The following is a 13984-nucleotide window of genomic DNA, read 5'->3' on the forward strand; positions in this document are numbered from 1 at the left end:
ACTATCACTTTGGATCAAGGTTTACATTCCCTGCAAGTAAGGCTCGTACATGACCCCCTTCCTCTTAAACCAATCCAACCTCACCCTGTCCAGTGGATCCTGCTTTTCTTGATTACCGAACAGTACAAGACTACCACTAGAATGTAATCTCCATGAGGGCAGGGTCCTATCTCATTCAAGATCATGTCCTGTGCACCTAGCATAATGCATGTGACCGTAGGCACTGAAAGGTATTTGTTTAATAAATTAAGTGATATTGGCATTTCCTCATGTCATCAAAATATTCCTAAGCCTAATTTTTAATGGATACCTAACACTTGTGTAGCAGGTTGCATAATGCAGTGCTTTAATTAGAGCAGGGAGAAATGTGGAGGTGAGAATGGACTGGGGGCCGGACAGAGGAGAGGAGCACAGTGAAACACATTGTAGTCACCAACCCAGCGAAAGCTGATGAGAACTTGACCTGGACAGGGCAGTGGGAACAGAGATGCAGACGCGGGAGAAGAAGCCAGGCTGGTGTCTAATATGTGTTTGCAAAATGTAATAATCCTCTGTTATATGTATTTATGTTCATACAGTTACATGTGAATATATTCATATTTCCCACAGGTACTAAATACTGCCCTTTTGCATGATCTCATGTAGTAAAATGTATACTCTCTTTGTTCTCTTTCTTCATTCAATGGCGGTTGTTGTTACTGGCAGAAATATACCTTCATGAGAATTTTCACAAAGGTGCAGACTGCTCATTTTAAGATGAGGAGGGAGAATATCATGTTGGATGAAGTTATGCTGCAGTCATTACTGGAACTTCCAGAGCAGTACCATTACGGCATGTACGCCAAGTTCATCGATGACTACGGCACCCATTACGTAACGTCTGGAACGATGGGTGGCATTTATGAATATATCCTGGTGCTTAACAAAGAAAGAATGGAAACAGTTGGTAAGTAGAGCGGGTGCTTGATGCATGCAGCGTTCGATGCGTACGCCAGACATGGTTTGCAATTTTCTAGGCACTGACTGTCAGCCACGCATGAACTCATTTAGCCTCCATGACAACTCTATCAGGTAGCATTAGTATTATTATTTACAGGGACTTGAGGTTCAAAAGGGTGAAATGACTTGCTAGTAAGCACTACAAACAGAATTTGAACTCAGACTTGTCTGGTTCTCCAGAACCACGTGTTTTCTATTGCACCATAGTTACCTCTTCAATAATAAAGGATCTCTGGGGTTTTGCTGTTTAAAATGTTAAAACATTTTAAATACAGATTCTTGGTTAATGGAACTGCCATCCAATCAGTCAGTGATGACAGAAACTTGGAGTCATCCCAGATCCCTTCTTCCCTTTCACCCCTGTAGATCTCTAAGACCCTTCAGTTCTCTCTCCTGAGCAGCTCTTGTCAACATCCCTTCTTCTGCATCCCCTCCTACAATGGTAGGCTGGGTTCCCATCTTTCACTTACTACTGCATCATCTCCTAAATAGTCTCTAAGGGAAGATTCACCCCTTCCAATCCATTCTCAACAACTGCCACTAGAAGGATCCTCTGCTTCACAGATCTTATGACATCACCTCCTTGCTTAATATCCTGACTGGCTAAACTAAAGTCTAAACTCCTTAACACTGACATCAACAATCTTCATGGTCTCACTCCAAACTGCTAGAACAGTGGTTCTCAACACGTGGACTCCAACACACAGTATTAGTGTCACCTGGGAACGTGTTAGAAATGCAAATTCTCAGGCTCCCATCCCAAATCTGCTAAATCAGAAACTCTGGGAGTGGGCCCAGCAGTGTGTTTTGACAAGCCCTCCAGGTGATTCTGATGCTTAATACAGTTTGAGAACCACAGATCCAGACAACGACTGAGTAGAAGGGTGAGAGGTGTATCCATATTTCAAAGCCAAGTTCAACTTCCAAGTTTCAAGAAGTCTCCCTGACTCCACCAGCCCAGGCTGGCCACTTCCTTCCTTCAACACATTCATATCAATTCCACACTGCTTAGTCTTTAAAAACAATTTTCCAAATGTTAATATTTCTCTCCTAATCTAGATAGCAAGATCCTTGAAAGCAAGCATCATGTCTGACAATTTTCCACCTCTTTAGCACTCAATGCAGGGTAAGCGGGCAAAACAAGACATGGAGTTTGAAAGCGGGCATTAACTTAGATTCCTGGCTAGGGTCATTCATTAACTCATCCATCTATTCATGTATCCATTCTTTTATAATTCAAATATCTATTGGGTATCTATTATGTGTTTGTGCTAGGGATACAAAGGTGAGCAAATCTAAATACGGTCCTTAACATCTTGTAGCACAATACAAACTGCAGATTGAAACCCAACAGTAGGTCTTTTTTTTTTTGAGTGGGAGAACTTTACGGGGTTTTTTTCTTGAATTTTATTTTATTTATTTATTTATTATATAGCAGGTTCTTATTAGTTATCTATTTCATACATATTGTGTATATATGTCAGTCCCAATCTCCCAATTCATCCCAGCACCACATCCACACCCCCTGCTTTCCCCCCTTGGTGTCCATACATTTGTTCTCTACATCTGTGTCTCTCCAATAGTAGGTCTTGATATCAATGTATGGAACACAAACATTTTGAACAACACAGAACAGAATAAAAAATATCATAGTGGGTTGTAGGTAGTGAAGATAAATTATTGCTTCAAGAAAATGTTGCCAGTTAAAGACATGTACACATGGACAGAGTCATGATACAAAATAAATAGTTCAGGAGAGATCAGTGTAAAAAGAGTTTGAAAAAGTTAATTCAAGTGGATCTTTTTAGAGTCACTCAAAAACATGAGGAAGGAAAAAGAGCTAACGTTTGCTGAGTACTTACTAAGTTCCAGCACTGTTGTATACATTCTCATTTAATTTTCTTGACAACATTTGGAGGTTAGTGTAATTCTAGTTTTAGCCCCAGAAATGCTGAGGCTCCTTAGGGAAGTTAATTACTTGGCCCAGGGCTGCAGGAAGCTGGCGTCAGAGCCCTGGACATGGGGTCTTTCCACCACATGGCTGTGGTAGACCCTTTCATTTAGGCTCCGTCTTTGGTGGTGGATTACTAATTAATTGCCTGGGGTATCTCGAGCCCCTCCTCTTTAAAATCTGTGAGGCAGAAATGGGCTTCCAATGTGGTTAATATTCAAAAGGAGCCCACTAACGAATTGTCCCAGGGATAATTACCTCAGCTCTGTTTATAGAAAACCATATGTTGATAATAGCACAATTTGCTATTTGGGAAGAGCTGATTTTCTATAAATCCGGAAGGTTAGTGTTGCTTTTCTATAAATATGGAAATGTGCTAATCATCACCTCATCTGCTGGAGACTGCTAATAAATCAGAATGTCATTTACATATTAACCTACAAAGAACAAAAACATCTACCTTCTTTCCCTTTGACAAATAATAGAATCATGCACACCCTTCTCTCTATGTTTGATGTTTGTCTAATTTTCTCTTTGTCGCTTTTTCATCCTCTCTCTCACTCCCTTTCCCCTCTCCCTCTCTCTCTCCTCTTTTTCAATGTCTTTTTTCTCTCTGTGTATCTTTGATCTAAGGACTTTAACAATATTTATATTCTATCCAGTGCTTGTTTCTAAGAAATACCCCGTGTGGTATACATTCATGTCCTCAAAGAGCTGAGCTTGGAATGGAATGATTTAAGTGAACACATGGGCTGGTTTGCTCTGGGGGGATCTTTTGTCCTTGGGTTTGCCTCAGATTCTCTATGGGTTCATCCCAGAGGACGCACAAGGCTGTTTTCTTCTAATGTGTTCTTTAGATAAAATGCTTCTCCCCCAAAGAGAGCATGAAACCATCCATCAAAAATCAGGGGATGTCTTGGATGTTGGGGAGGTGATGTTAGACTTCAGTGGGACCCTAGACTTTCCTCAAGGGCTGCTGCTGAGAGCTTTCTACCTTCTACAGGAAACAGTATGGATTGGGGCTTGAATTTCTGGATTTAGATTTTTTTTCTCCTTCATCCCTTCTTTGGATCTCCTATTATTTGTCTTTGTATAAAGATCTGACAAAGAGAATAGTGCATTCACCATCTGGCTGCTCTGGAGTCTGGCCCTATTACAGAGCTGATAATTTACCTAGGACAGGGCAAGTACTTCAGTGACACCATTCTATTCATGTACGTTTCCTGCCTTCTTTGGCACATGCTGTGCTGTCAGCCTCCAAAGCACTTTCCTGTCTTGCCAACCTGACAGATTCCAACTCATTCTTTTGAACTTGTATGGGCAGCCCCACCTCCCTGAAACCTGCCCTGATATTCCTCTGCACATTCTTCCATAGTTTTGTTCGTTCAGACATGCATTCATCAACCATGTTAACTGAGTTTGTATCATGTGCCAGGTGAACAAAATCGACATGGTTCCGGTTCTTCCAAAGCTCACAGTCTAGGGGAGGAAACTAAATAAACAGCCAGAACCCCAGATGTCATCCTTGGTTCCTCCTTTACTTCTTGACCCTCATCAGTGAGACCTGTCATCTTTACTTCTAAAGCATACGTGGCATCTGTCCACATCTCTATTACCATCTAACTGGTCCAAACAACTATGACCTCTCATCTGGCCACTGCTAGAATATGATGGCTTTTTTTCTTTTCTTTCTCTTTTTTCTCTTTCCTTTCTTTCTTTCTCTGTGTTCTTTTCTTGTTGTTGTCATCGTTGCTGTCCCGCTCACACTCTAACACAGCAAGCTTATTTTAGCCTAAAGCCTTGGTACTAGCTATTCTCTCTGTCTGGGCTATCCTTCTCTCTGATGTTTGCATAGCTGTATTCTAATCATTCAGATCTCAACTTAAATGCCCCCTCTTCAGAAAGGCCTTTTCTGACCATGTGGCAAGTCCCTCTTTGTTATAGCACCCTATTTTAATTCTCAGAACATCACTATATATTCTGTAATTACCACGCTCACATGCCTTTTTGTTTATTGTCAACCTCCTCCTTCTAGTATGCATGTTCCATGAAAGCAGGGGTCTCATATGTTTTGTTCACAGTTATATATTCATCTCCTAGAACAGTGCCTGGCCTTAATAACTTCTGTTGAGTCAGCTAATGAATAGATACATATAAAATTGCAAACTGTGATAAGAGCTGGCTAGAAAATGAACAGGTCGTAGAAATAGAGAATAACTGTGAGAGGAGAAGGAGAAGACAATCACTTAGTTTAGGATTATCTGGGAAAGTGTCTGGGATTAACTGGGATAAGGTCCAAAAGATTCAGAAGGAGACTCCAAAGACAAGAAAGAGGGAGGATGTCCTGGGCAGAGTGGACAGCCTGCCATGTTTGAGAACTGAAATAAGCAACGTGTGGCTAAAGCCCGCAGGTGAGGGGAGGATGGAGGGAGCTGAGGTTGGAAGAAGCTGCAGAGCGTCTTGCTGGTCATGGTAAGAAGTATGGACCATGTCTGCAGTGAAACGGGAAACCACTGCAGGGTTATCAGCAGGGCACTGCCAGGGTCTAATCTCTGTGTCAGCAGGTCGTTCCAATACTATACAGAGTACAGATTACATGCGTTGAGAGTGGACTCAGGGAGCACAGTTAGAAGACTCTTGTTGACATCCAGGTAGGGAATAAAGAATGGAGATGAAAGAATATGATTGATTAGGGACATATTTTGAAAGCAGAGTTTAGATAATTTGCAGATGGCCTGGGTGTGAATTGTGAGGTGTACTCCTTCTACATTACATTACATTATATTTACATTACATTATATTACATTACATTACATTATTTTCGTTCTACATTATATTTCTAACACACACACACACACACACACACACACACATACACATTAGGGCAAGAAGAACATGATGAGTTTGCCTGGGAGGGCCAGCTTCCTGGGAGAGATGTCTCTCAACATGCAACATGAAGTAGAGTTTCTTAGCAGTTAAGGAATCTAAGTAAATCTGATAAGATACCTCCATCAGGGATGCTGTAATAGAAACCATGCATGGAATAGAAAGTAAACTAATAGCCCTCAAGGCTCTAAAAGTTCATGATTCTATAGTTTGGGGCCATATTGAAAGGGCTCTGCAAAGACCTTAACAAAACATGACTTCTATTGATGCTCTGCTGGTGAGAAGCCAGTAGCATTTCATGGCCCCATATAAAAGCCATTAGGCAACGCGGTAGTAAAAAGAGTTCTTTTTACAAAGATGTCTTTGCTTTTCATGTAGGTCCTGCCATTTAAAAGCTAAAACTTTGAATCTCTGAGTCTCAGTTTTCCCATAACTAATGTGTGGATAATAAACTACCGCAAAAGGCTCTTATGAGAATTGACTCTAAAAAGCACGTGATAAATAAAACACGGTCTAAACGGTAGTTACTATTATGGTTTACAGTTTTAGGTGGGATTGTAAGTAGCAAATATCATTTGATCAAGGACTGTGGAATGAAAAAATATGCCGGCAGATGGTAGCAAGGAATCCAGATTTTGGAGTCAGACACATCTGGGTGGGGATCTTGGTTCTACTAGTTAACAGTTGTATGACCTTGATCAGGGTACTGGATTTCTCTGAACCTTAGTTTTTTCAAGACCCAAATAGGAATGATAACAAGGATTTGTTTGAGAATAATTCCAAGTACATCTTGCATGATAAGTGTTTAAGCAGATAGCTTTCCCTTTAATGCAGGATATTAGGATAGCTTAGTGTTTGAAAATATGGATTCTGTCACTTATTAGCTGTGTGATTACCAGCAGATTATTTAATCATTTTAAGTCTCAATTTTCTCACCTGTTAAGCTGGAGGTATTAATGGCATTTAACTGATAGAGTAATTGTGAGGAATAAGTGAACTTATCTACAGAAAATATTTAGTGTAATGCTCAGGCTCTAATGAGCACTCGATAAGCATCAATTGCTGAACAAGGTTCTAATTTAGATTCCTTGGGCTCAAATCTCATCTCCATCACTTATCAACCATGTGACCCTCAGGCAAATTAACCTCTTCATGCCTCAGTTTCCTGTTTCCCTAAATGAGACAATGACAGTAATACTTCATAGGATTGTTATGAATATGAAATGAAACAGTCTGTGTGATCAGGTGGCCCAGGGCCTGGCATAGAGTAAGAGTTTAAAAATGGTACCTATTATTGCTGCACTATGTTGATGTTACTATTACCATATTTATTATTCCCTGCTTTCCAGTTATTAACTCTATAATGTTAACTGTCCTCTCATCTGTAAAGTGGGGACAATAAGACAACATATCTCATAGGGCTCTGCAATTGGTCAGCTCTGAAACACTGTTCAAATGGAAGGGAAATCATTATCATCATGTCCAGCCTGCAGTGGGCAATATTTCCGCTGTAGACTTGGAGACTCATCAATCATGCCTCCTCCCCCACCTGCCCATTTTTTAAATCAAAGTCATTCATTTCTTTCTCTAGAGCTTCATCCCGTTTTGGAGGGACTGCTCCTCCCACTGATCAAGGTCAATTTGAATTCTCATCACTATCTTTCAAGGTGGTAACAACTCTGCCTAAATCAGTGCCTGCATTCCATTATGCCTCCCCTTGATGGCTGCCAGATAACAGTGACGCTGGAAAAGATCCTTCTAGTGAGAGTACAGTACGTTCAGCCAGTTACTGGTCATTGCCCTCTAGCTGGGGTCCTTGGCCAACTGGTCTACCACCTAACACACTGGGTAGAAAAAGTCACAGCGACATGACTAAAATCTCACTAAAGCTGATATCAATTATACTTCTACATTCTCTTCCTCCATCTTCCTTTTCTCTATTTATTCATTCCTTCAGTTTTTCATTCAACATTTATTAAGCCCACATAACATGGTAAGCACTGTCTACTTACCAACATGGGTCCTCTTATCTCATATAGAAGGTAATGGGGTTTCTCTGTTATAATCATCTGATTATAGTCAGGATGACTTATTAAAGGACAACCAAATTGATTACTACCTAAAATGGATTAACAAATTATCTTTTTATTCACTGTACTTAGAATTAACTGGTTCTAATAAAATATATTTACATATAAAAACTCCTAAGGTTGGTAAAATGTAATCATTCACATCTGGTATTGAAGATGATCTTCATAATAGCTTCTGAGGAATTATATTATTATTTTTCCCAATTTTATAGAGAGAAAGCTGAGGTCCAAAGCCCCAAAGCAAATGGCTCAACATGATTCAGTTAGTTTTTAACTAAGGTCTTCTGATGTAGAGCTTGTGTATTGTCCCACACCATTTCCCCACACTTCTGTCATTCATTCTGATACTATATTCCAGGGGCTTAGACTCTAGCAGCACTGGTAAGATGGCCAACAGTTAATGAACATTTCATTATGTGGCAGACACTGAGTTAGGCACTTTAAATGCACTATCTCATTTAATCCTCAGGAAAGACTGGGGAAGAGGATACTACAATCCCCAATTTACAAATGAAGAACTGAAACTCAGCAATGTTAAATAACTTGTGCAAGGTCGAGGTCATCTTGTTGTTATGGGTGGAGCCAGACGTCCACGTGAGAACCTGTGATGTAAACCAACACGCTGTAATGCCTCAGAGGTGTTTTACCTAGGATTTTTCAAACTGCCGGCCACAGCCCATTAGCAGATTGTAAGAGAAATTTAGTGGGTCATGACCAGCATTCAACAAAATGAAATAGAATACACTAAGAGGGAAATCCTCAGAGAGCATCACACAAAGCATGGTTAAGTATTGCAACTTATTTCAGCTGGATGTCAGTGGGCTGGGTCATGATCTAAAATGTATTGCTTACTTTTGGGGGTAGTCAAAAACGCATTAGACACACTGTCTGAACCCAGTGTGCTCCACGGACTGTGGACATGTATCTAATCACTTTAAATAAAGGGAAAATCATCAATAGCCATAATGAAGGCATTAGGAAGTATATTAGCTGGGGTTCTCCATACACTTTACATATATATGTAAAGAGATTTATTATTAAAAAAAATCAGCTCACATAACTGTGGAGCCTGACAAGTCCCAAGATCTGCATTTGGCAAGCTGTGGACCCAGGGGAGTTGATGGTTTAGCTCCAGTCTGATTTCGAAGGCCTGAGAATCAGGGGAGCTGAGGGTGTAGTCCCAGTCTGAAGGTTGGCAGGCTTGAGACCCAGAAAGAGCTGACGTTTTAGTGTGAGTCCGAAGGCAAGAAAAAAGCCAATTTTCCAGCTCAAGGCAGTCAGGCAGGAAGAATCCTCTTTTACGCGGGGGACGGTAAGATTTCTGTCTATTCAGAACTTCTGCTGGTTGAATGAGGTCCACCCACTTTAGGGAGGGCAATCTGCTTTGCTCAGGTTACCGATTTAAATGTTAATCTCATCCAAAAACACCCTCACAGGAACACCCAGAATAATGTTGACCAAGTATCTGGACACCCTGGCCCAGTCAAACTGACACATAAAATTAACCATCACAGGAAGGTGGTCAAGGGGGAAAGGTAGAGGCAGATGTGAGTAATAACTGCCAAGGTAGGTGTGTGAAGTCTCATGTAATGAAACAGCTTATCTAAATGAAGATGAAAAAAACAAGCATTCACTGAGTTCTAACTCTGTGGCAGGCGGCATACTGAGTTCTTACATGCATCTCATTCCATTTAAGCTTCCTGGCAATGCTTTGAGCTGTGTTTTATGGCTGTACCCATTTTACAAATGATGAAAACCAGGCACTGAAAGATAAATGACACATCCAAGGTGACACCACTGGTTAGAAGCAGAGTAAGGTTTGAAATGAGGATTTCTAATTCCAACTTCAGTGCTTCTTGTGGTACCCCTGGATATTTATTTCACTTATTTTCTTTTTTAAAAAACTATTAAACTGCTTGTGATAGCTTTGAAAGTGGATAAATCAGGTTTTAAAAATACCTAACGGAGTATTCTACTCAATATTCACTCCTAAGGGCAATATTGGGTCAGCTTGACCCTTGACTGGGAATTGTCACAGCGAACTGTTAAAGGTTAAACTGACCAGCTTGTGACGGTCTGTTCCGAAGCCTAGGTACATTCACAGAGCCAAGAACAAGCATGGTGCGCTGGCACCCAAGGCACTCAATAAAGCGAAACTTGAAGACCTATAGACCAGAAAATGTATCGAAGCCACCAATGGCAGGTGGTTTCAATAGCAAATGCTACCGGGACCACTGAGTTGAGGACCGTGACACCAGATATGGGCTCAGGCGGAAAGAACTGATCAATTAGTGATGTCTAGCCGAGGCAGAGGCTGACCCACGGTAGAGCCTCAGTATCTTTCCGGCTGGGGTAATTCAGAATCCAGGCCCATCAATCCTGGGCGTCCTCTGGAGACTTCCTTACACTCTGGAGAGTCGTGGATTCCTAATGGGTCTGAGCAGGGATTAAGGGCCCCTGAGCTACGTGTTTTCTCTTCCTTTAGTAGAATGAGACAAAGGCAGCCCAGATGATTAAGCTGTGTATGGACAGTAACTGGGATGAGATGGGTGTATAAATTAAGTCCCTCAAATTTTTCATACATTCCATCACATTTATATATTATTGATGTTGTTTGCTGACAATTCCCTTTCAGGAAGGTTCTAAGCAGAGCATTTTCCCTTCTTACCCAAAGTAGCAGGCAGGAAACAATCTCCGAGGAAAACCCTTCTCATAATCTAATCTCCACCCGTCCATCCATCCATCCACTCACCTAGTAAATACTCAGAGAGAACCTATGATTTCCAGGGACACAGGAGTGAAACACACAGATTCCCATCCTGGAGAAATGTGCAGTCAGTTGGGGGCTAAGAATAATACAATGCGATAAATGCTTGACTAGAAATAAATACAGTAGAAGCACAAAGGAGGGAGCGACCCACCCTTTCTTCCCCTCCCATTTTCTAGACTCCAGAGACATTCACACCTGATCTTCTGACGTTAGTAGGAATGGGAGCTTGCCTGGTGGAGAACGCAGCTGGAGCTTTCTAAGAGGAGAGAGTTGCATGGGAGTGGCTGAAGCAGCAAGTGGTGAGGGTCAGTAGTAGGAGATGAGTGATTCACCCAAAGGCCAGACTCTTTGTAGAGGGCTTGCCCCTGAGGCCGGTGCATACGTGAGAACAATCCAGTGGCTGGGTTATGGCAGGACGAGTGCTGATATCAGTAACCTGGAAACGGAGTCAGTGTTGGCCTCCAGGGAGCCACAGAGAGGATGACAAGCTGCAGAACGGCAAGCTGCTCGAGCCACGCAAAGGTGAACATTGAGACAGGAGGGTCCCTGCCACCGGACCAGATGCGCAGCCTTCAAGGGAGCGTGCACTGGCCCTGCTCTACCCTCCAGCCCACTGCTCACTGCGGGGCTAGGCTGTACTGAGCTAAATGCTGGTCCCTTGACTTAATCATACTCACTTTCTTCTTGCTGCTATTCCTTCTACCTAGAACACTGCTCCCCTCTCCTCCCCACCCTCTCTTCTTCACCTGCCTAATGCTTATTCATCTTTGGTCTCTGCTTAAACAGGGTTTTCCAGACAGTCTTTCTGTCTCCCCAGTTCCAGGTTGGGAACCTGTCTTAGGTATTGGGTCGGCCAAAAATTTCATTTGGGTTTTTCCATAACATCTTATGGAAAAACTCGAACGTACCTTTTGGCTGACCCAATACTTCCGTGTACCCAGGACACAGCTCTCTGTATATCACACTATTACAACTGCCTGTTTCCATAGTGCATCTTGTGAATGATGTGTTTCTGGAGTTTTGTCCACAGGCTGAGGCTGACTCACAGTAGAGGCTCAGTGTCTTTCTGGCAGGGCTGGTTCAGAATCTAAACCCATAGGCGCTGGGCGTCCTCTGGAGCTTCTCTTACACTCTGAAGAATCAAGGGTGGATTTCTAAACAGTCTCAGCTGGACTGAACAGTGAGGATGGTGAGGTGGGCAGGAACCTGATTGTGAAGAGTCTTATACTCATGGCTAAGTAGTCTGGGCTGGCCCAAAATGTCTTTTGCTGTGTCTGCTAACCAACCAATCATCCTGAACAGACAGGCACTAGATTCTAACAAGCTCCAGGCTTTACCCCAGTTACCATGACAACCAGGCTTCACGCGATGGATGGTATTGAATGACTGACAGACTCCTGGTGTCTTGGCTCTGTCCCCACCCCCCTTAAGTCACTTGCATACACATGGAACTGAGACTCTCAGCACCCTCCTCCTGAATTTGTCCTGATTTTGACTTTCCACCTCTATCACTGAAAACAGCCTCAGCCTGAAAGGAGAAAAAGGTGTGATAATGTCAAAATTACTCCCAGGACCACCCTTAGCTCCCTCTCCCCAGCTGATATAATGTGGCAAGAAGAAAATGGGCTTTGGACACAGACCTTGGTTCAATCCCATTCTACTATTTACTTATTGTATCGTTTTGGGCAAGTGACTGAAACTACCTAAGCCTTGATTTGCTCATCTCTAAAATGGGAATAATTGTACTTGCTGTGGAACGATGTGTGAATATTAAATAACGCCTGGAAAATCTTTGCCCAGCACATGATGTGGACATTGTTCCCTCCATCTTCTTCATTCACTCCCTCTCAGTTAATAGAACAGTTTATCCTGCAGAGAAGTTGGTTAAGAAAATTGGTGTTCACAGACTCCTCAGCCTCCCGTATTCTCCAATTTTTCCAGTTCAGAATCAGGAAACAACAGCCCAGTCTAGGGATGCTGTGGCCTTTCTGGCAGCAGTAATGATAGTAATACTTGACCATTATTGCTAGTTTCAAGCCAGGGAGTATCCTAAGCACTGTACGTGGCATGGGTTAACTCATTTAACCCTCAGAGCAACCCTATGAGGTAGACAGTGTTAAAATCCCCATGTCATAGATGAGATAACTGTGATACAGGGAGGTTCAGACAGTAAGTGAGCATGGAAATTTCCACCTCAGGCAGTTTCCATTTCACAGCCTGGCCCTCAGCTATACTGCTGCCTCCCATCATGACCAAAATCATCTAGCGGGTCAGAGTCCCTGAAGGTAGCCCTTTATCAGGTGGAGGGAGACCTGAGACCGCAGCCCCAGCATTGCCCATTGGGAGCATGGATTCCTTTTTCTGAGCTGCTTTGTGGAATGAGGGGTTTGGGGAGGCCACTGCTACTCATGGCCCATGATGAACAGTTTCCTGCAGAGTAAGACTGGCTTGATGAGATGGCGCGGGCCCCGAGTTTGGATACGGCGCACCTGGCATCAAACCCCGATTCCTGGCTTGTTAGTCATGGAACTTTGGGCAAGTTACCTAACAATCATAGCAACAACTAATAAGATTTGTTGAACACTTAATTGTACCAGACACCAGTTTTAGAGATTCATGCATAGAAACCATTTTCATCTCCATTTTCAAATGGGGAACATGAGGCACAAAGAGGTTCGGTCACTCATCCAAAGCCACACTCCCAGTGAAGGGTAGAACTCTGGCTCCAGAGTTCACACACTTAACCACCACAGCTCCTGCCTTCTCCAACCCCAGATTGCCTGCAAAAGGAGTAAATCCTCCCAGCCCCATTGTGAGCCTCCAATGAGATAATGCAGATGAAAGAGCTTTATAAAATATCAACTCTTAATCAAGCATGAGATATTACAAGGATATGATTTATACTGACACCCAAAAGAAGACCTGTGACTCTCAAAACATTTTAGAGGTATTGTCTAGATGGGTTGGAATCAGCCCATCCCTGAGCACTTCTGGGGGCTTGTTACATGCCGAGCCTTGCAAACCCAAGAGATGACTTCATAAGTTTGCAGGATAATTGGAAGAACAGACCAAGAAATTGACAATTACTATAGTGTGCTAAATACTGTGCTATAGGGAAGCATGCAGATACCATGAAGGACACACAGGGATACTGTGGGGACACAGATATAGGGCCCTTGTGAGTGAGGGAATGTTTTCTAGAGCTGAGTGGGAGAAACTCAGTGAAGGAGGTAAGGGAACTTTCTAGTCAGAGGGAACAGCACATGCAAAGGCACAGAGGTACCTGTA

General features: G+C 42.5%; 1 protein-coding gene across 2 annotated transcripts in view; it reads left to right on the forward strand.

The window, feature by feature from the left end:
- Positions 1-13984, forward strand: part of C8A (complement C8 alpha chain) — a gene marked incomplete at both ends in the record, with an annotated part of 71869 nt that overhangs the window by 41965 nt on the left and 15920 nt on the right. For both annotated transcript variants that reach the window (XM_079904100.1, XM_079904101.1), the window contains one exon: positions 706-946. In XM_079904100.1, coding sequence (XP_079760226.1) covers positions 706-946 — 241 coding nt within the window. The remainder of the gene's footprint in view (positions 1-705; positions 947-13984) is intronic.

The sequence above is a fragment of the Stenella coeruleoalba genome, assembly GCF_951394435.1.
Source record: "Stenella coeruleoalba genome assembly, chromosome: 1".
In the NCBI taxonomy this organism is placed as follows: Eukaryota; Metazoa; Chordata; class Mammalia; order Artiodactyla; family Delphinidae; genus Stenella; species Stenella coeruleoalba.